Raw genomic sequence first — 22,043 nt, 5'->3', positions numbered from 1 at the left:
AACCCTTCAGGGGTATTTCAGCACCATGGCAGGCGATCTCCCATTCTGTCTCTAAAATAATGCTCAGTGAGTTCACTTTTATTTGAGTGTGCAACATACCCTTCTTTCTTTTAACTATGGAAGAATGCTTCCAAATTGAATTGGGATAGCACTTTTTCCAGAGCAGCTGGAATGATGCTCAACTTGGGACTAGCCCAGAGATCCACAAGCTTCAATGAACTGTGCTACACACATTCAGAGTCATGGGATTATTTATGCTAGGCACACACCAGAGGTGGTTCTTCTCCAGCTTTCTGCAGGTTGTGCTTTGTTGACTGTTAAATTGCCAGTGGAAGAAAGGGCAGAGATCTCCATTAAAATTGATTACAGTCACAAGGGCTGATATATTGAAGTGCATCAAAAACACTTATCTCATACTGCAGAGGGAAGAGCGTGGAAGAATGTAAGCCAATCTTGATATATTTCAAAGAAAGCAGAAATATTGAGGAGCTGACAAGCAAAGCTGGGTGAAAGGGGAATAATGAAGCAGGATAAAATGATTTTTTTCCTTTCTTTTCTGGATTTTTCGTTTTCTGTTTTTTTTGAGAGTGAAGAAAAATATTTGCTCATGTTTTAGGTGTACTGACGCTGCAGCCAAACTGAATGGCACCGTGGTAGTGAAGATTACAATTTGTAACTGCATCAGTTTAAACTCTAGCAGAATAAGTGTTTTTGAGGACGTTGTCATTAGATCTTTCATAATTTAAAACTGTTTTTCCAAAATCATCCTAATAGTAAGCTAACTCTCTAGCAGACAGTAGTAACCTTACTCTCTAGCAGAATAAGTATTTATAGAGACATCCTTATTAGATCTTTTAAAATTTAAAATTATATTTTTCCTTTTCATCCTAATAGTAAGTATCCAGAATTGAAATACCTACAATTGTAGAAAAATCATTTTTCCTGTTTTTGTTTTTATTTGGACAGTTTGGTTTGCATTGTAAACACAAGTTTTTAATTACTGCCTTTCTTTGACAGCTGAAAACTATATATACATTCGTCTATACAGTTTTTAAAAGACAAATTGGGTTGTTTGAACAGATTCTGCACACACACATACACATATAAATGGCACATGTGAGAAAAAAGTTTATTGAGATTATGGAAAAAGGCATGAAAGAAGGAGAGCAGATGACACCAGAAGAGCTGTTGTTTACTCATGAAGGAATTGTATACCCAACTGTCTTTTGCAACCCAGAGCAGTTCAAAGCTTTGGAGGCCTTCCAAGCTAGGAGTGATGATGTAGTTCTAGCAGGATACTGCAAATCTGGTGAGTTTGTTTGTTTGTTTTCTTATACCTACAAAGGAGACTCTGGGCTTTTGATACATATTTTTAAAAGGCCTGCCGTATTAGATTTTACTTGAAATAGTGATGAATTGATGAATTGTAGGGTAACAGCCTGGAATAAAATCAAAGGGTAAGGGGAACTTCAGGAATAATATGAAAAACATCTTTGCACATCCATAATTTCCTGGTTTCTGCCATTCCCTGAGCAATCAATAGTATCTATTTAATCTCTGAAGTTGCACTCTGGAAAGAAAACTATCATTACATCTATAGAGAGAAACCATGTAGTGTTAAATAGACTTCAAACTGATCAATTGAATATGTGCCACACTTGTTATGATTCTACATTGCTGACATTTTAGCTACAAAAGTTTAATGACACTAGCAGTTCTAAATCTGTCTGTTTAATGGATTTCATGGGGCTTTCAATCTTAGAATTCCAAAGAAAAATCCTTTTTGGAAAGCGCACGTGTTTATATATCTTATATTTTATAATGGGAATTTTTGGTCTAGTGGAGCATTACACACAAAGATAAGTCCTCTATTCTGGAAGGTTTCTGAATGACTTGTCAGATATATTAAAATTCAAACTGCAATATGATATATCATTTCAATAAAAGTAAAGCAAAACAAAAATACACTTAAAACAAAAACTTATATTTGAATTGGGGTTTGCTTTTTTACTCAGGTGCTTTAACATGATTTGTCTTGTTTTAGCTTTCCTGCAGGGTCCTGACTGTGTTTACAGTTGGCACATCAACAAAGGAGACTATTTGTAGCTCAGAGTTGAAACGAGGGGTGCTTGGTGCTCCCTGAGCTTGCTTGTTTTCTTGCAGACATTTCATTACCCAAACTAGGTAACATCATCAGTACTAGTAAGGAGTGTGATTTGCTGTCAATTTATATTATAATGCCTTGCCCCGTCACTGTTGGTGTGAGTGGTCTTAGAGATTCTTTGGTTGGGCTGTTCACCGTTGTTGTAAATCAGAGGTCCAGGCTTTTGCTCTGTTCCAAGATGTCTTTCCAAGAGCTTTTATTTTTATACAGTTTTACACAGGCAGATAAAAGGTAGGACAGCAACAGGGTCCTAATTGGACAATCCTCCTCCCTCTTCCCCCACTCAGAAGAATGTCAGATAACACAGAGCAGAGCAAGAATGAGATCATTTATTTATTTATTTATTTATTTTATTATATTTCTATACCGCCTTTCTCCTGCGGGACTCAGGGCGGTGCACAGCCGAGGTAAAACATAACATATAAAATTTAAAAAACAGTTTAAAAACAATTAAATAATTTCAGCCCGGTAATTAAAATAACCCAATTAAAACCAATTCAATTAAAACTGAGAGGATGGGATCAAGCCAGCCCAGCTAGATGGAACAAGTGTGTCTTCAGGGCCCGACGAAAAGTCCGGAGGTCTGATATCGTGCGTATCTCAGGGGGCAGGTCATTCCAGAGGGCAGGCGCTGCCACAGAGAAGGCTCTCCCCCTGGGGGTCGCCAGCCGGCACTGCTTGGCTGACGGCACCCTGAGGAGGCCCTCTCTGTGTGAGCGAACCAGTCAGTGGGAGGCTATCGGCGGCAGAAGGCGGTCTCGCAAATACCCCGGCCCTAAGCCATGGAGCGCTTTAAAGGTGGTCACCAACACCTTGAAGCGCACCCGGAAGACCACAGGAAGCCAGTGCAGCTCGCGCAGGAGAGGTGTTATATGTGAGCGCCCCGTTGCTCCCATAATCCCCGCGCGGCCGTGTTCTGGACCAACTGCAGCCTCCGGGTGCACCCCAAGGGGAGCCCCATGTAGAGAGCATTGCAGTAGTCCAGGCGGGAAGTGACGAGTGCTTGAGTGACCATGCGTAGGGAGTCCCGATCCAGAAAGGGACGCAACTGGCGTATCAGGTGAACCTGATAAAAAGCCCCCCTGGCCACGGCCGTCATATGCTCTTCTGAAGACAGCCGTGCATCCAGGAGGACGCCTAAGTTGTGAGCCCTCTCCGTGGGGGCCAGTGATTCGCCCCCAATAGCCAGCGATGGCACCAGCTGGCTATATCGGGACACCGGAAGCCACAGCCACTCGGTCTTGGAAGGGTTGAGTCGGAGCCTGTTTCTCCCCATTGAGGCCTGCACGGCCTCCAGGCACTGGGACATCACTTCAAGGACATCGTTGGGTTGGCCTGGGGTGGAGATGTACAGCTGAGTGTCATCAGCGTACTGATGGAACTTCACCCCAAAGCCACGGATGATCTCGCCCAGCGGCTTCACATAAATATTGAACAGGAGGGGCGAGAGGACTGACCCCTGAGGCACTCCACATATAAGAGGCCTCGAGGTCGACCTCTACCCCCCTGTCAACACGGATTGCGACCGGTCCGAGAGGTAGGAGGAGAACCACTGCAGGACGGTGCCCCCCACCCCCAACCCCTCCAACCGGTGCAACATGATACCATGGTCAATAGTATCAAAAGCCGCTGAGAGGTCTAACAGGACCAGGATAGAGGAACAACCCCGAGTCCTCCAGAGATCATCCACCAACGTGACCAATGCCGTTTCCATGCTGTGTCCAGGCCAGAAACCGGACTGGAGCGGGTCCAGATAGACAGCTTCATCCAGGTACCGGGGAAGCTGCTGCGCTACCACACTCTCAACAATCTTTGCAACGAAGCAAAGGTTGGAGACTGGAGGATAGTTAGCCAAAATAGCCGGATCCAGGGAGGGCTTCTTGAGGAGGGGCCTCACCACCGCTTCTTTCAAAGCGGTCGGCAGGACCCCCTCACTCAGAGAAGCGTTAACAATCCCCTGGAGCCAGCCTCGTGTAACTTCCCGGGAAGCCAGTACCAACCAGGAGGGACACGGGTCCAATAAACATGTGGTCGCGTTCAGCCATCCCAGGATCCTGTCCACGTCCTCGGGAGCAACAGGATCAAACTCCTCCCAGATAACACTCTCAAGACCTGCCTCAGTCATTCCGTCTGGACTTACTCAGTCAGAGGCCAGGCCTTCCCAAATCTGAGCGATCTTGTCATACAGATACTGCACAAAGTCCTCAGCTCGACCCTGCAAGGGATCATCCCGCGCTTCCAGATGGAGGAGGGAGCGGGTCACCCTAAACAGGGTGGCTGGGCGATTATCTGATGATGCGATAAGAGCGGCAAAATAGCTAGATTTCGCCGCTTTTATCGCCACTAGGTAGGTCTTAATATGAGACCTCACCAGTGTTCGGTCAGATTCGGAGTGGCTGGTCCTCCAACTACTCTCTAGGTGTCTTTTCCGGCGCTTCATCTCCATCAGCTCCTCAGAGAACCAAGGAGCTAGGTGAGTTCGGTGCCGGGTCAGAGGCCGCAAAGGCACGACACAGTCCAAAGCCCTGGCGGCCGCACTATCCCAGGCGGCCACCAGGTCTTCAGCCGAGTCATGAGCCAGAGTCTCAGGAAATGGCCCAAGCTCTGTCTGGAACCTATCAGGATCCATCAGGCGCCTGGGGCAGAACCACCTGGTCGGTCCCGCCTCCCTGCAGCGAGGTGCAGCGGTTAGAAAGTCCAGTCGAAGGAGCGAGTGGTCAGACCATGACAAGGGTTCGATGACTATATCCCCTATATCAAGGCCACTCAACCACTGACCAGAGATAAAAATCAAGTCCAGAGTGTGTCCACCTATGTGAGTAGGGTCATGAATAAACTGAGTAAGGTCCATGGCCGTCATGGAAGCCATGAACTCTCGAGCCACCTCAGACATTTCACCGATAGATGGCAGGTTGAAATCCCCCATGACTAAAAGTCATGGCCGCCACCTCGGCTATGACGTTAAGCAGCTCGGGCAGGGCCATTGCCACGTGGCAGGGAGCCAGGTACGCGATCAACAAGCCCATCTGTACTCCATGGCCCCACTTCACAAAAAGGGACTCACATCCAGCTATCTGTGGAACAGTGGTCTCCCTCGGATCAAGACCTTCCTTTATAATAACTGCCACACCCCTGCCCCTGCCCTGGGCTCTCGGCTGATGGAATGCACGGAAGCCTGATGAGCACATATCTACGAGGGGGACTCCCCCCTCTTGGCCCAACCAGGTCTCCGTAATCCCTGCCAGGTCCGCTCCCCCCTCTTGAATAAGATCACAAATGAGGGGGGCTTTATTTACCACGGACCTGGCATTGCATAACAGCAGCCGAAGGCTCGGGCCCTGAGAGACTGAACAGCCTGGAGTGCGAGAAGAGCTATGGGGACCGGGGCGTGCCACCGCTCGAAGATAGCAAGTGCGCGCCCCCACATGATACGGCCCCCTGCTCCCGCCATATCTGCCCCTCCCACTCAATGCGTTGATGGAAAAGCCCTCAACAGAATGGACTCTAATGTCCCCCTTACCCCTGGAATCCGCACCCTCCATGGCCCCATTGACAGCTGGGCTGGACCCCTCCCCCCGTGGGTTAACCCCCAAACCCACACAACCCTCCCTCCCCTTAAAATCCCTTAAAAATCTATCAAAAAGTTTCCCTAAAAAACCCCTCAATCCCCTTTTTGCAACATGTCACCTCTCGGGGTGCCAACGCCCGTCATAAAGGTAGGCCCTTGATAAAGTAGAGGGCCACACCTGCGAGAGGGGGGAGTCTCACAGAACAAGAAGCTCTGTTAGCGAATACATCTAATCAATCAATTAATTAATTAATCAATCAATCAATTTGGGGAAAATCGACGGCCTGGGGGTAATCAAGATAGTCCAAAGTCTGGAAAGGGATATTCAATCAATTCCAAGTCAGTAAACTCCACTGCTCTCTCACAGCAGTGGGTGGAGTCTTAGGCCGCTTCGAGGCCAGATGTTAACACCAGCTGCCCTCTCATGAAAGCTGGGAAGGGCCAGAAACCGCAGTCGTCGACCGGCACCATGAAGGACTTGAAATCCAAATATTTCCCTCTTACAATTGGGGGCATTGATAACAAACCACCAATCTACAGGTTCACGGGCCCAGAGAAGACTCCGATAACTCTAGCGGCTGCACCTTAGGCGAGTAGGGAGGCGAATCGGGAGGCTATAGATGTCCATGTCCATGGGAGGTGGGTATCGTATCATATCATAGCAAGTATCGTATTATATTATTCAGAGGCATCTCCAGATGATAAGTGGCCTCCTAGAGGCTAACAGACCACGTAAGGCATAAAAGCCTGGCCCAAGGTCTTTTGTGATCATCAAGCAACAATGTTTCTAGCTCACCCCCATCCAAATAAGGGGGGGAGCCTCTGGAAGGACCAGGAGTGGGCCCCCTCCAGGTGGGCCTCCCATCCATAGCTGTAACTGGCAGTTCCAAAAAACAAACATTGATGGTCTGATTCAAATCGTGGTCAGAGTGCCCCTCTCTCTCCCTATTCAGGCTCCTGTCCCTTTCCAGCCTCTCTGATGTTATCTCTCCCAGCCGCTCGTCCCAGTGTTAAAGCGAGTGCCAATCCCGACGATGCCAGCTCTTAGAACACCTCCATCCACCGTTGGGTCTAACAGGAAGCCCCTGCCGTCCCCTCGGAGTCCCTGGAGCTCCAGGGAGGGGCTGCATCGCCGACGCCGCCACCGCCCGTTCCACTAGTTCGGCAGCTGCAGGGAGACGCCGAGGACGCCGAGGGCGCTCTCCCCGCTCGTAAAAGCCGCAGCGCAGCCGCCTCCGTCTTGTTCCCGGCCATCGTGTCCTGGAGAGCTGCCAGCTCTCAAAAAGATGACACAGACTGGTGAGAAGCTCCCCTCACCAGACGTGGGGCTCAATTAGCTGGTCTGGCCCCCGAACCCCCCCCCAAAACCGGGGGATATCCCCCGGGTATCGCCGCTGCTCAGCTGGGAGCGGCCATCTTGGACATGCGCAGAGGGTCATCCAGGAAGAAGATACAATGACACCAAAAACGGAAGCAGTGTTCTGCATTCTGCCCGACATCATTCTTCAATTCCCTACATCTGTCACATGCCAATTTCTTTAAACATTTATGGAATGTTCATACTTGTTCAAATGTGGGAAAATGCATTTCCTTTACCATAACCAGAAACAATGCACAGAGAAAGAGAAAAGATATACAACATTAGGAATATCATCCTCCTGTGCAAGCCTTGAACACCCAGCATTAATTTGAGAAAATCACTTTCTACAACTAATGTCCAGTGTCCTGTTATGTAACTATTCATCCCACGAGATTGCTTTCACCTCAGAATAGGAACATGTTCCAGCCAACTAACATTCCATCAGCCTTACTCAATTTTTTCGGCTTCATTTGCCTTGTGGTTGTTTTCCAACAGAAACTAAAATTTCTGCTTTATTATTTTGTCATTCAAGGATTTATGCTCAAAGTGTGCCGCTAGTTAGAAAATTCTTGCAGATATGGCACAGCTGATCATTGGAAATACCGGTTCAGAGGAACTGGTAGCTTTTTTTAACTACCGGTTCACGCGAACTGGAGCAAATCGGTAGCATTTCACCCCTGAAATGGGGGGTCCTTGGACTTGCTTGTTTTCTTGCAGATGTTTCATTACCCAAACTAGGTAACATCATCAGTGCTAGTAAGGAGTGCCATTTGCTGTCAATTTATATTCTGATGACAAATCAATAGACACATAGACATTAACAACATCTATAGACTATGCAAAAGAGACAATCAACCAGCCCCAAAGAGAATAAACAGTCTCCTTACTATCACTGATGGTATAATCAGGTATGATCAGAAAGCAGGAAATCCTGCTTTCTAGCAAAGCTAAATCTCGCAGCACAGCTGATCCCCCCTTGCTGTTCTACTTACCTTCCCAAGCCTCTTTTTGGCGTATACTTTTTGGCCTAATTTTTAAGTGTTTTTAATTGTTTTATTTATCGTTTTTAATTAATGGGGCCAAATTTATATATATCTTTTAATTGTATTTTAATATTTGTATTTGATGTTTTTACTTGGCTGTTCACCGCCCTGAGTCCTCAGGGAGAAGGGTGGTATACAAATTCAAAATAAAATAAAATAAATAAAATAAATATTGTGCATGTGCACACGCAGCGCATGTTTGGTGTGCACTGCGCATGCACATGCAGTGCACATTTGGCACGCGGAATGCATGTGCGGCCAGCGAACCAGTAGCAAACTGGTTCGGATTTCCCCATTGCCTCATTTCAACCCTGAACTACAAATATTCTTTATTGGATGTACATATGCATGTATGGATAAATCAATATGGTAGGTAAGCAGAATTTTATTCGTAACTTATTTTTATATAGAGGCCAGGGGTGAAATGCTCCCGGTTTGGACCGGATTGCCCGATCTGGTAGCGATGGCAGCGGGTGGTTCGGAGAACCGGTAGCAAAAATCCCTGCCCCCCACCATGCCCAGCTGAGCCGCACGATCATCAGAGGCTTTTTTTTTTTTACTTTTAAAAGCATTTTAAAAAAATGCTTTTAAAAGTAAAAAAAAAAAGCCTCTGATGATCGCGCGGCTCAGCTGGGATCATCAGAGGCTTTTCAAAGCATTTTTTTCTGCAACCTCTTGGCCAAAGAGGTGGTAAAAAAAATGCTTTGAAAAGTCTCTGACAATCCCAGCTGAGTTGCCTGATCGGCAGAGAGGTATTTTTTAAAAAATACCTCTCTGCGGATCAGGCAACTCAGCTGGGATTGTCAGAGAGGTATTTTTTTAAAAAGCCTCTCTGATGATCGCAGTTGAGTTGCCTGATCGGCAGAGGCTTTTCAAAGCATTAGAAAAAATGCTTTGAAAAGTTAAAAAAAAAAAAAGTTGGCCACGCCCACACTGTCACATTACCCCCCCACCAAGCCATGCCCACAGAACCGGTAGTAACAAATTTTACATTTCATCCCTGATAGAGGCTTATTTATTTTTGGTGGGGAGTATTGTATAAAAGCACTACTGTATTTTTTTTCTGTCAAACTCTTAACCTTTAAGCCTCCCAAGTATCAGTATATCTAATGAAATATATTTTCATATAAATGAGGACAGCGTGTTGAAAATTTACCTTGGCCATGGACCATGATAATCGAACACAAGTTATTCCATATTAGAATAAGGAAATAGAGATTCAAATAAATTTTGAATTTGAATAGAGCTTGTCATATTTATGAGAAAAAAAGAGTCAAAGGGTTCAGGTTTCACTGTCGATGTGTGTATTATTTTACTACTTTTGCTTTGTCTATCTTTTTCCCAAGGAATTCTATGCACAAATGGGATTACTAATATTGCACTGAAAGTTAAAACTATTAATTCAGGTCTAGTTGTCAAAAGTTGCAAATGTGGGTTACTTATAGTACTTGAAATTGTTCACAAGCATGCAAGGACTTGTGGTCAACATGTATTTTGGAAAATGAGAATGTAGTACTCTAACATCAGAAAGCCTATCGTTACAAAACATTCTTAGAAATCATGGGATATGTGCATTTCATCAAAGTATTCCTGAAATTAAATTTGGCAAGTCGTAATGCAACCTTTTATAAAAAATTATACCTTGACTGAGAGTGTTGCAAGTGCAAAGATTGAAAACAGAAAGATCCTGGAAAATTTTTGGAACAGATATGGACTTTGCACTTTGTTTCATCAGAATTTGAGCTCTGTTAGTAGCAAAGACAGACTTGGAAAACATTGAGGGGAGAAGGCTCCATTATGTCCAAAATGCTTTCTATCCTGACTAAGAACTGCTTACAGAAATACCGTATTTTTCAGAGTATAAGACACACCTTTCCCCCCCCCCTAAAAGAGGCTGAAAATTTGTGTGTGTCTTATACTACGAATGTAGCTTTTTCAAAGCTTTTTTTCAGCCCTAACGAGGCGCTAGCGAGTGAAGCGATCTTCCCAGCTTTGCCTGCTTCCTTGACTCTCCGCTGTGCTAGCAAGTGAAGAGATCTCCATGCTTTCCTCCGACTCTCAGCTGTTCTTTAGAAGCTTTTTTTCAGCCCTAACTAGGCGCTAGCCGAGTGAAGCGATCTCTCCCCCAAGCTTTGCCTGCTTTTCTCATTGCTGCTTCCTCTCAGCTGTGCCTTAGAAGCTGTTTTTTTATCCCCAAGCAGGGGATAAAAAACCAGCAAACTAATGTGCTGAAGCTGACCAGATTTAGGACGCTAGCCAGATGAATACCTGGTAGGCAGATTTTTTTTTCCTATTTTTCTCCCCAAAAACTAAGCTGCGTCTTATACTCTGAAAAATATGGTAGATTCCCCTCTGAAGTTATTGAGATCCCTGCCAATGTTAGAGGTTAAAATTGAACTTCACCTGTTGAATATATAATGTCCCTTTCATTCTATAGAAGCAGGAAAGACAACCTATAGTAGGTGTTTAATGCTGGAAAAAAATCCTATAGTGGGTGTTTAATACTATTATATTTTTAAAAGTTTATTTTAAAAAGATATTTTGACAGGTTGTTACATCCTAGCAGTTTTCAAAGTAACTTGAGAAGCGACTGCCTTGCAAGTGGCATGTCCACTTTGTCAAAGCAGAAGTATTTTATTTCAGTGCTTCTCCTATCCCTAATGCTTGGTCTGCAAAATTGTGTTTTCTGAGAACTCGTAAGTTTTAAATTTCTAGCAGAACTTCCATGAACTTCCAACTTGAAATAGGAGATAGTGAAATGTGTAAGGTTAGCATTATTTATGCAGACTTTATAATTCCATTTAATAAGCAGTATGAACACAAAAGTCATACAGAAAGCCCAACTGCTTGTAATTCTATGACAATTGGCATTGACAATTGACAATTTGACATGGCTCAGGGCCAGGCTATCTTTGAGACCGCCTTCTATCGCATAGCTCCCAGCGACCAGTAAGATCCCACAGAGCTGGTCTCCTCTGGGTCCCGTCAGCTAAAAATGTTGGTTGGCAGGTCCGCGGGGGAGGGCCTTCTCTGTGGCTGCCCCGGCTCTCTGGAACCAATTACCTCCTGAGATCTAGACTGCCCCCACCCTATTGGCCTTCCGGAAAGCGGTGAAGACCTGGCTTTTCTGGCAGGCCTGGGGCTGTTGATCTCGCTACGGCGATCTTGCGAGACCCGGCCATGGAATGGAGGGTATGGATTTTTAATGTTTTCTTTTAAAAAAAATTTACGGGATATTGTTTGCATTGTTTTTTTGCTGTAAGCCGTCCAGAGTCCCTAGGGAGTTGGGTGGCATAGAAATGCGACTAATAAATAAATAAATGTGGACAAATGCCTTTTTACGAGCCAGTGGAATCTGGCTACAATTATTCATGCCTTGGTTATTTCCTGTCTTGATTACTCCAATGCATTTTAGAGAGGTTATACTTTATAAAAGCATTTGGAAAGTGCAATTGGTGAAAAGTGAGGTGGTTAAGTAAGCTTAATACAGCTTCTCCTTTTTTTTTTCTTTTTTTTTTTTTTGGAACTACCTTTGTTAGTGACTATTTGTAAACATTTTGGTAATAAACGGTAAACACTAAATACTGCCATATGTTCACTGGAATGTGTCCATTCCTACACTTTTTTCACAAGATTTCAATTGTAAATTGATTGGTATTGCTTTTATGTTTTTACTATACAAGTATATACTATAAGTGTATTTAATTTTGTCCCCCCAGGTACCAACTGGGTTGGCCAGATTGTTACTGATTTAGTAATAACATCTGCAAAGAAATATGAACCAGAGAAGTTGCATGAAAAACTTCTCCTAGCAGAATTTCCCTATCTCGAAATAGGAGATACTGAAAAGTATAAGGTTAGTATTATTTATGCAGACTGATAAACATCGCCTACTCAATCATGGTAAATTTTCATCAGACCGTATATTAAAACAGCAATAGAGGTAAAATATTGAGTATTTTTGCAGGGTGTCCCCAGAATAAAGTTAATCAGTCAGACTATGTTTCATCAGAGATAACTAGGTTGATTCTGCATGACTCCGTCTTTGAAGAGGTAAAATTGATCTTGGTTGATATATTAACCAATCCACTGACGGGTAAGTATGTTACTCTTGATGCTAAAATTGAGTGGGAAAACTGGAAATTTGCATATTTGAAATGTGTGGTTATTAATCTAGTCTAATCTAGTCTAGTCTGGTCTTCTCTGACCTGCCCAGGTTTAGTTTGCCTAGTCTAGTCTAGTCTAGTCTAGTCTAGTCTAGTCTAGTCTAGTCTAGTCTAGTCTAGTCTAGTCTAGTCTAGTCTAATCTATGCTTTGGATCATATTTACCTAGATTTTTTTTCCTTTTGCAAAACCAGGGGTGATTTTTGAGTTCAATTAACTTATTCCCAAACAATTTCTTATTTTATGATTGTGGGGTGGAGGACAATAAAGAGAAATTCTAACTTAACTTTTGTGACTTTGAAAACTTTAATTTAAAGTGTGTCCAAGAATTATTCTAACCTCAATTGTCCAGTCTGGTGTTTCTCATGCTGGCTGGGGAATTCTAGTAGTTGATTATTTACTGATTTGATTGATTTGATTTATTATTTATTGAAGAGGATGGATACTTATCCTTCCAGGAGAGTGATGTTCACTCATCTCCGTCCTGATAGATTCCCACCATCTATTTTCAAGAACAAAGCCAAAGTAAGTAGCTGCTTTAATGCCCTAAAATTGTAACAATCTTGATAAAATTCATTGAGTATTTCTATATGGATAAAGTTAGTCTTCAACAATAAAATATTAAGAAACTGATAAATAAGAGCATGCCTAATATAATAATCATTATGCACCATACAAATGGATCACTGGGTAGTAAATAGCTATATTTACTATAGCTATCTGTTGATAGGTTCTTTAAATTTGGATAATTTGGATAATTATAATTACTGCAGTGCAACTTAATTGCATTTTCAGGATATGATTGTTTCCAAATTAAAGCCCTGCCCTTTAGTAGTTCAGAGACATCATTTGGGGAAGTACCTGTAAACAGATTTGAAATGGAGGTTCCATACTAATCTAGAGAGCCAGTTTGGTGTGTAGCTAAGGCATCGGGCTAAATGAGATATAAAGCCAGTTGGGGGACTTTGGACTAGTCACTCCCTCTCAGCCTAGGAAGAAGGCAAGGGCAAGCTATTTTCAAAAACTTCCAAACTTGCCATCCACCCACCTAATCTGGCAATATATTGTCTCACTAGGCCATTCTGTTCCCTAACATCTTTGCATTAATATACAGTAAGATACCAGGAACTGAATGTAATTCAGGTATTCACACAGGCAAGTGTATATAAGATTTCAGTGATAAAAAGTAGTTTAGGGTAATTTTCAGAGAATCTGGAACATTTTGGAGATATAATCTATGCTTTCTCATTTGATATTCTAATGTTTTTTTGGTTTTTAGGTGCTGCTGCTGATTCGAAATCCAAAAGATGTTGCTGCATCTTTTTTCCATTTTTCAAACAACTTCAGTCCTTCTCCTCCCTTTGATACATTTGAAGAGTTCTTCCGAGCTTTAATGATAGGAAAAAGTAGAATTTTTATTCATTCCAATTGTTTAATGTCTGTAGATATGAAGAATATATCTACACATGTTTATCTTGATCATTATTTTTTCTTGATTAGTGATTAGCAGATACACTTCAAATTTGAGTTAAGGTTCTCAGCTCATTTCAATAAATCATAGTTAATCCTATGAACAGATTCCTTTTCTGATATAGCAACAAATATTATTTGGAAACAGTAGCAAATATTTCTCATTTCCTCAGTCCAGTCTCCTTCCAAGGGTTGTTATTGTAAGAAAAAAATAAGAAGGTGTGCGATGTATGCAGCCTTGAACTTCCGCACTAAAGACAGAATATAAATCCAACTAATAAATCAATAGAGTAGCAGAAAATATGTTCATTCATTAATTCACGTATTCATTCATTCATGGTGATGCAGTGGTTAGAATGCAGTATTGCAGGCTAACTTACTGCTCACTGCCAGCAGTTCGATCCTGACCATCTCAAGGTTGACTCAGCCCTTCCATCCTTCTGAAGTCGGTAAAATGAGGACCCAGATTGTTGGGGGAATTATGCTGACTCTGTAAACCGCTTAGAGAGTGTTGTAAAGCACTGTGAAGCGGTATATAATTCTAAGTGCTATTTCTACTGTAATTCAGTTTTTCAAGGTATTTCATTCTAACCTCTGGCAGCTGTAACTTAAATGTAATTTCATTTAAAGTCATTGTTAAATATAGGCCAAATGAAAAAAGAAAGATACATATTATTTTGACTTAAACCCAGTTACCAATATTTAGCAAAAAGAAATCTATTATATCTCGAGATTGTTATTTAGATGGAAGGTTTGGAATAATAATGACGATATCAATTTTCCAATTAATTTATATTGCTTGTATATGCTTGTTTATGCTCAGATTATAAACCATGTCAGAACTAAGTAAGTACTACAATACACTGGCATCTATGCAAAACTTTAATTTCTGAGCTTCCTAAATGTGGTATAATCACAAAATTAAACACTACCGATGATGTTAATTTTTATGTGATTTTCATATATAAATTGATTACTAACTAACACACAACATACCAGACATAATTAAAAAGAATAGAGTATTTTTTCTAGATAATTGCAATATTCAGGGACATTAGAATTGAGGAAAAAGGATTGGGAAAAAACTAGACTCTATAGAAATGATATTCAGAGACCAGCTTAAATTTTCAATGAGTCATATATATATTATGTCTGTTATCAATCTTGTTCTGATGTGATCTTAATTATTTTTTTAAAATTTTAATAGTGCCCTGGGGATCCTATATAGAGTATCTTTGTACATGGAATAAGTATATTGATAAAGAAAATGTCTTGTCAATAACATATGAAGAGACAAAAGAGGTAAAGTTAATACTGTTCAGATATATGGATTCTTATATTCACAAACAGCAATGAATGGAAAGACTTAGAGAAAGAGCGATGCGAATTTCAGGGTGTAGTAGGAATTTAACACCATATCTTTCTGGAACAAATCAGATCAGAATTCTAATCACTGCTAGATGTTCAGAATCCATTCTAAATATCAATTAAGCTTCTTTAACATTTCTGCCAGAGTATACGTCTCATGCGAAAATATTCTAGAGTTTCCTTAAATGCATTCTATAGAAACAGTTAAAAAGTCCAACTAACTGAATCTCTTTTACTGGCCTTCTATTCTTATTACCAAAATGATCAAGAAAAAAAAAATAGATGATCAATGACCTCCAGGTTTCCTGTAAGAACTTCATAATCAAGAAAGACCCATGATCCTCCAGCAGTTAGCACATATGATTTTCAGTTAAGGAAACTCTGTGTTTGTTTATTGATTCTTTTCCCCCAAATAATTATTTCACCCCTTTTTGCTCTAGGAAAGAAGTAAAAATAACAGTGCCAACCAGCCAACCACAGCATAAATAAGGTGACCAGACATCCCGCTTTTGGCGGGACAGTCCCGCTTTTGAGCAATTTGTCCCGCGTCCCGCGGCGTTTCAAAAAAGTCCCGATTTTTCTTGAGCCCCAGCTGATGGCTAGAAGAAAAAAAAACTGTTTAAACTCTTGCCCGGGGCTTCAAAGGGCCGCCCTACAGGCAATCAGTGTAAAGCAGTTTTTTTTTCCCCTAGCTAAGCTTCAGAAACGAAAACGAAACCAGGGTCTTTGGTGCAGCGTGACAAAATGAGGCAGAGAGAGATTTATTTTTATTTTTCCTCCCCAAAAAAGGTAGGTGAAAAACTGCAAACAATGGGAAATTTAGGAGGAGAGTTCAAGATTTTAAAACACAAAGGAAAAAAAGCTGTATTTAACTAGGGAATTGTAATAATTGAGATACTATTAATTGTATATTGTGTTGAAAGCAGAAATGGTTAAGTTGTGGTTCGGAGGAATATATGGGAGAAATTATTTGGTTTATTATTATTGGTAAATATAATTAATTGATTTGTAAGAAATTGGATTGCATGGAAATAATTGGAATATTCATGTTCATATTGATTAATATACAAAAAAGATAGTTTTATAACTAATTGATTTATATTAAAATGTTGAATTTGTATTAAACAACTGTATTACATAATTACATAATTAAACAATGTGAGGATGGATATAAAAATAGATGACAATGGGAAGGGGTATAATATAGAATAGAAGGTAAAAATTGAATTTGATTAAGATTAGAGATGAGGATGAAGGGTAATATTGGTTTTTTTAAAAAATAGATGAGGAATAAATATGGCAAAAAGGAAATATAGAAATTGTAAATTTAATTGAAATGACTAAACGCTGTTTAAATTTGTGAACCAGCCAAATATTCTGTTCAAAGAAAATACATTGTATGTTTGTATGTGTGTTTCTAATTATTGCTATTTATTCATATTTGTTCTCTTTTATTCTTTAAAGTTTAACAATTCATTCTTTATCTTAATATCTTTATATTTGCTTGGGGTTGGCTTTCTTCCCTTTCATCTTTTTTATTGTACAGCAATCTTTCTCCTCAAACCTACCACCTCTCTCTTTTCTTTCCTTCTTACTTTCTCTTCCCCCCACCCTCTTTTTCTCCTCCCTACTTCCTCTTTCTTTCTCCTTCTCCTCCTCTCTTCCTCCCTCTCTTACCCTCACTCCTACTCTAATTTCCATTCCTTCATCCCTCTCTATTGCTGTAATCCTTTAATGCATATGAACTACTCAGAGGGCTGAAAAAGTTATTCTTGACTGGTCCTCACACTTTTGACCAGTCCTCGAACTTACGACTGTCCTCACATTTTACATTTTTGCCCTATCTTGTCACCATGTTGAAGAGAAGCAGTTGTGAAATGAGTGACATGGTTGTTAAGAATGCTGCATGGGCATAAATGTGAGGATGGTCGTAAGTGTGAGGACCAGTCAAAAGTGCGAGGACCTGTCAGAAATGACTTTTTTCAGCTCTCTGATTAGTCCTTTTGTGCATATGGACTACTCAGAGGGCTGAAAAAGTTATTTTTGACTGGTCCTCACACTTTTGACCAGTCCTCGAACTTACGACTGTCCTCACATTTTACATTTTTGCCCTATCTTGTCACCATGTTGAAGAGAAGCAGTTGTGAAATGAGTGACATGGTTGTTAAGAATGCTGCACGGGCATAAATGTGAGGATGGTCATAAGTGTGAGGACCAGTCAAAAGTGCGAGGACCTGTCAGAAATGACTTTTTTCAGCCCTCTGGTTAGTCCTTTTGTGCATATGGACTACTCAGAGGGCTGAAAAAGTTATTTTTGACTGGTCCTCACACTTTTGACCAGTCCTCGAACTTACGACTGTCCTCACATTTTACATTTTTGCCCTATCTTGTCACCTTGTTGAAGAGAAGCAGTTGTGAAATGAGTGACATGGTTGTTAAGAATGCTGCACGGGCATAAATGTGAGGATGGTCATAAGTGTGAGGACCAGTCAAAAGTGTGAGGACCTGTCAGAAATGACTTTTCAGCCCTCTGAGTAGTCCCTATACACATAGCCATGGCCACCCGGTCACATGACCAGGTAGCCACGCCCACCCAGTCACATGGCCTCCAAGCCACGCCCACACAATAAGCCACGCCCACAATGGTGTCCTTCTTACCAATGTTAAAATCTGTTCACCTTACCCTATAGACATAGCCATGGCCACCCGGTCACATGATCAGCTAGCCACGCCCACAAAATAAGCCACGCCCACAACATCCCTCTTTACCAATGTTAAAATCTGGTCACCTTACTCTTTACCAATGTTAAAATCTGGTCACCTTAAGCATAAACCAACATCCACGAACATGAAATGAGATCAAACTGAGCATGGGGAAATTGTATTTGCTCCCTATAATAATGTGTGTATGTGTGCGTGTATTTATACATATATTTATATATTCATGTAGAACTTTCTGATTGTAACTGAAACCATGCAGGCATGGTACAGAATGTAGCCATAGCATTTAGAATGAGCATAGCATCTCATTTAGAATGAGAAAACCAGAGGGAACCTTAGACATGAAGATATATTGCATCATTCCCTTCCCAAAGTTGGTCAGATATCTTTCTTAGAAATGGGACATTAAATAAATGAGGGTTTTTTTTTTCACCAGCAGTACAAATTGATAACTTTTTCAGAACCCAGCGTTAGGAGCCAAAAAGATTTCCACGTTTCTTGAATTGAACTTAAATGAGGAAGACTTTCAAGGTGTTGCAGAAAGGAGCACATTCAAGGCGATGAAAGAAAAATCTAAAACAACCCATGGAGAATTTGGTGAAGTTCTTTTCCGGAAAGGTAACTTTTGAAAATCCATAATGTTGCACTCGTTACATCATTGAAGCTACTGGTAAATATGATATCCTATTTTAGTGAGAATTAATTATTCATCCCTATTCCATAGATAGAGAAAATGATATGAAATTCTAACTAATTTGCTCTTGAGCATTTGCATTTTTTAAAAAAATAAAGAATTCAGCAGCCATCACAGAATGCATGATCAAATCTATTAATTTAAAGGAGAACTATGCTCTGTTTAGAATATAGAAAAAAGGAATAAACTTTTATTTTTATTTTTAAATAGAGGTGGACACAAAACGAGAGAAGCATAATAATTACAAATCCGGTTAGCCATGCTAGAGTTTAATCTGTCTATAATCATTTGATGATGAATAAACTCCCAACCTCCAAATCCTATGTCCATGATCATTCCTTTTTTAAAGAGAGAGAGAGAAGTAATAGTTGTACAACGTTTACTGCATCTCTGAATAACACTGGATAATTACTGTATATATTTTTAACTACAGGAAACTGTCAAAGATAAAAAAAAATCACTTTTAAAATCAAATTTGTAGTATCTGTATTAGTTGGAAGGGACCTTGGAGGTCTTCTAGTCCAACCCCCTGCTTAGGAAGGAACCCTACACCACTTCAGACAAATGGTTAACCAACATCTTCTTAAGTTGTTAAAGATTAATTGGTGACATAACTATTTCTAAAACTATAAGTAAAACAACTTAAAAACATTAAAACAATAAAACATCCACAAAATAAATAAGTAAAAACAGCAGCCATTTCCATCTGCTTATAAATTGACAGTATGTATTTGCAAAGGACTATTTACTCTGAGCTATTCAGCTATATATAAAATGCATGGATGGATGGATGGATGGATGGATGGATGGATGGATGGATGGATGGAAATATACCCAGAAAGGCAGGTATAGAGCATTTGAAAAAAGCATTTGTAAAACAGCTAATTATTATTTATTTGCCTAAACTATTGCAGACTTTAGGCAAATACTTATTGACAGTACAAGGTGTGTGGTTTTCATATAAGAAAAGGAAAATAATTGTTTGTTTACAGGTGGAGTAAGTGACTGGAAAACACTTTTTAGTGAAGCAAACAACAAGGAGATGGACACCGTATTTAAAGAGCGCTTAGAAGGAACCAAAGTGGGAAAATTGATAAACTATGATCGTTACTGCAAGACATGAAGATCAAGGAAAAAAAGCTATCAGCTCCAGTCTAAAACAATTCCATTCTTAGAAACAAGGCATTCTATTTACTTGTAATAAATGTATGAGTTTTATGTAATCTCTGATCTGATCTCTCTAATCCCTAATCTGAAAGGGGAATAGAAATTATTTCAACAAGTTTCTGACAAAATTTCTATAAATTTCTAAGCTTAATTGCATTACTTAAACCTGCTGATAGCATATTCATTTCTATTCAGATTTATGACAAAATATTTTAGAACTAGAAGACAACTGGATAGATGTTAGAAAGAAATCTAAAATGTGACCTTTTATTGTACAGAAATCAACAAGCTCTTAATCGCACTACTTCTTCAACCATACATATGTTTGTGTGTGTTTATTCACACACCCATATACACAGATTTTCATATATATTATTAAATACTGAAATCAATTTGAAATGTAATTATGTATTGTTCATTGAAATCTTAATCATAAATTGTAACAGAAAATTAATTGATTGCATGGTGCCAATCTGAATGATTGCTAGTAACAGGAAATTCACACTTATGCACCCACACAGGTAGAGAGAAAAGAAGGGAAGCCACCAGGTAGTCACAAATAATGATCATGTGATGTTGGACATAACAATTGTGCAGAATTCATTTAACAGTGGCAATGAGAATTGCCGCAACTATTATCATAAGTCAATCCACCTGCATAACAACACATTTACAACTGTGTCTAATCCAGTAGCTGATCCCAAATTACTGTACTTAAGCAAGGACTATTGTACAAAATTTTGATCTAAATACAGCAAATAAATATTACTAAACCTAAATACGTCAAATGTAAAAAAGAGTTTAATTTTTCTGTGGAAAGCTGACTGTTGCAGAAGGAAAACAAATATAAATGTAATAAATATCCTAATCATATTAATTTGACTACTAATTTTAATTTCTCCCGTTCTTTGTCTTTGTCTTCTTTTGCTTACTTTTTTAATTTATAGATGTATTAAAGATTTTTAAAAGAAAAACTAAAACTAATATGAGGACCCGGTTTGTGGGGGCAATAAGCTGACTTTGTATAAAATATACAAAAGAATGAAGGCTATTGCTTAATGCATTGTAAGCCGCCCTGAGTCTCCAGAGAAGGGCGGCATATAAAAAATAAAAAATAAATAAAATAAAATAAATAATATAAAGTAAGAAAAAGAAAGGAAAAATTAGAAAGATAAAAGTGCAAGAGAAGAAAAAAGTAATAGAAAAACAGAAAAAAAGATACAAAGAGTAGCTTCTGATCTTCTTTACAGAAGTTATAAGTACAATTATAAGTATATAAATTAAAACATAGGCTCTTTATAAATTATTTTTTTTCCTGTTTCACGCAAAAAGTCTATAAGCCGTTTCCAGTCAGCAATAAATATTGTCTTTTTTCTGATCAGGGAAATCTCTTCTTGACTTTTCTGGATATTTTATTATGAGATTTAACGGAAGGGAATGTGAAACACAGACATTGCCTCCAATTTTTGTTAAATAATATTATTATTGCTCTGTTAATCCAGCCACGTGACCTGGGTATATGAGGAGATAATTTCACACAAATTCCTTTCTCTGTAGTGTATTATTTCTGCAATATCTGGATAATTTAAAAGACTGAAAACTGCCTCTTTTTCATGAACAGTAATGGGAAACTAGCAAACCAAGGAGCAAGATAAGATTCTTGCAGTGGAGAATTTTAAGTCTAAGGGTAGGGGAAAGTGTGAGAAAAAGACCCAGAGCAATTCTAGTAAGGACACCAGGTATAATATTGTATGGTAGGCTTTTAAGATTAATGTCAAGCTGTAGGAGACTGGCAAAGTCAGAAAACAAGAACCACTTGGATTTCTTGAAATATTTTTATTGCTAGTAATAAATATCTCTATTGCTATCGCTAGAGAATCTTTAAAGAATTTCTCCTCTATAATTTACAAAAGTCACAGCAAATAATTTGTAGAGGATTTTAAGCCTGCAGGATGTAAGGCTGAAGGCACAGATCCATGGAGATTGCCTTGAAGGAAATATTCGGGGGAAATATTTGGGGTCCAACAACATTCCTTACAGTAGAACATTGTTTTGGAAGCAGTTCAGGCTGATTTAATGAGATAAGAGAGAGAGAAGGTAAAACAAAAGCAGAAAGGCAAGATTCTGTTACTATCACCTATCTCAATAAAGTATAATTATAGTCTTTCTATGGAGCCTATAGAACAGTTTCATGTTCTGGTCTAATTTTAGGGTTGTCACAAACCTTCTTTTCCAAAACCACTCAGGTTGCTCCTACCATGGCTCTGTCTTCTGCTTTGAGATCGTCTCTGCTACTACCACCTATCTCCCAAAGTATGTGTGGA

At 40.0% G+C, this 22,043-nt stretch overlaps 1 protein-coding gene across 1 annotated transcript; it reads left to right on the top strand.

The window, feature by feature from the left end:
* Positions 1-1,107: 1,107 nt before the first annotated feature.
* Positions 1,108-19,695, top strand: LOC139322208 (sulfotransferase 6B1-like). The gene is made up of 7 exons (XM_070951228.1): positions 1,108-1,309; positions 11,855-11,991; positions 12,735-12,824; positions 13,579-13,705; positions 14,977-15,071; positions 18,320-18,476; positions 19,545-19,695. Exons 1-7 carry the CDS (start codon positions 1,108-1,110, stop codon positions 19,673-19,675), a joined length of 939 nt encoding a protein of 312 aa, XP_070807329.1. The 3' UTR covers positions 19,676-19,695.
* Positions 19,696-22,043: the final 2,348 nt, after the last annotated feature.

Source organism: Pituophis catenifer, unplaced genomic scaffold, assembly GCF_029215685.1.
Source record: "Pituophis catenifer annectens isolate HBS135680 unplaced genomic scaffold, rPitCat1.0.hap2 SCAF_1, whole genome shotgun sequence".
Taxonomy (NCBI): Eukaryota; Metazoa; Chordata; class Lepidosauria; order Squamata; family Colubridae; genus Pituophis; species Pituophis catenifer.
Note: the sequence above shows the minus strand (reverse complement) of the source record. Positions and strands in the feature narration are given on the sequence as shown.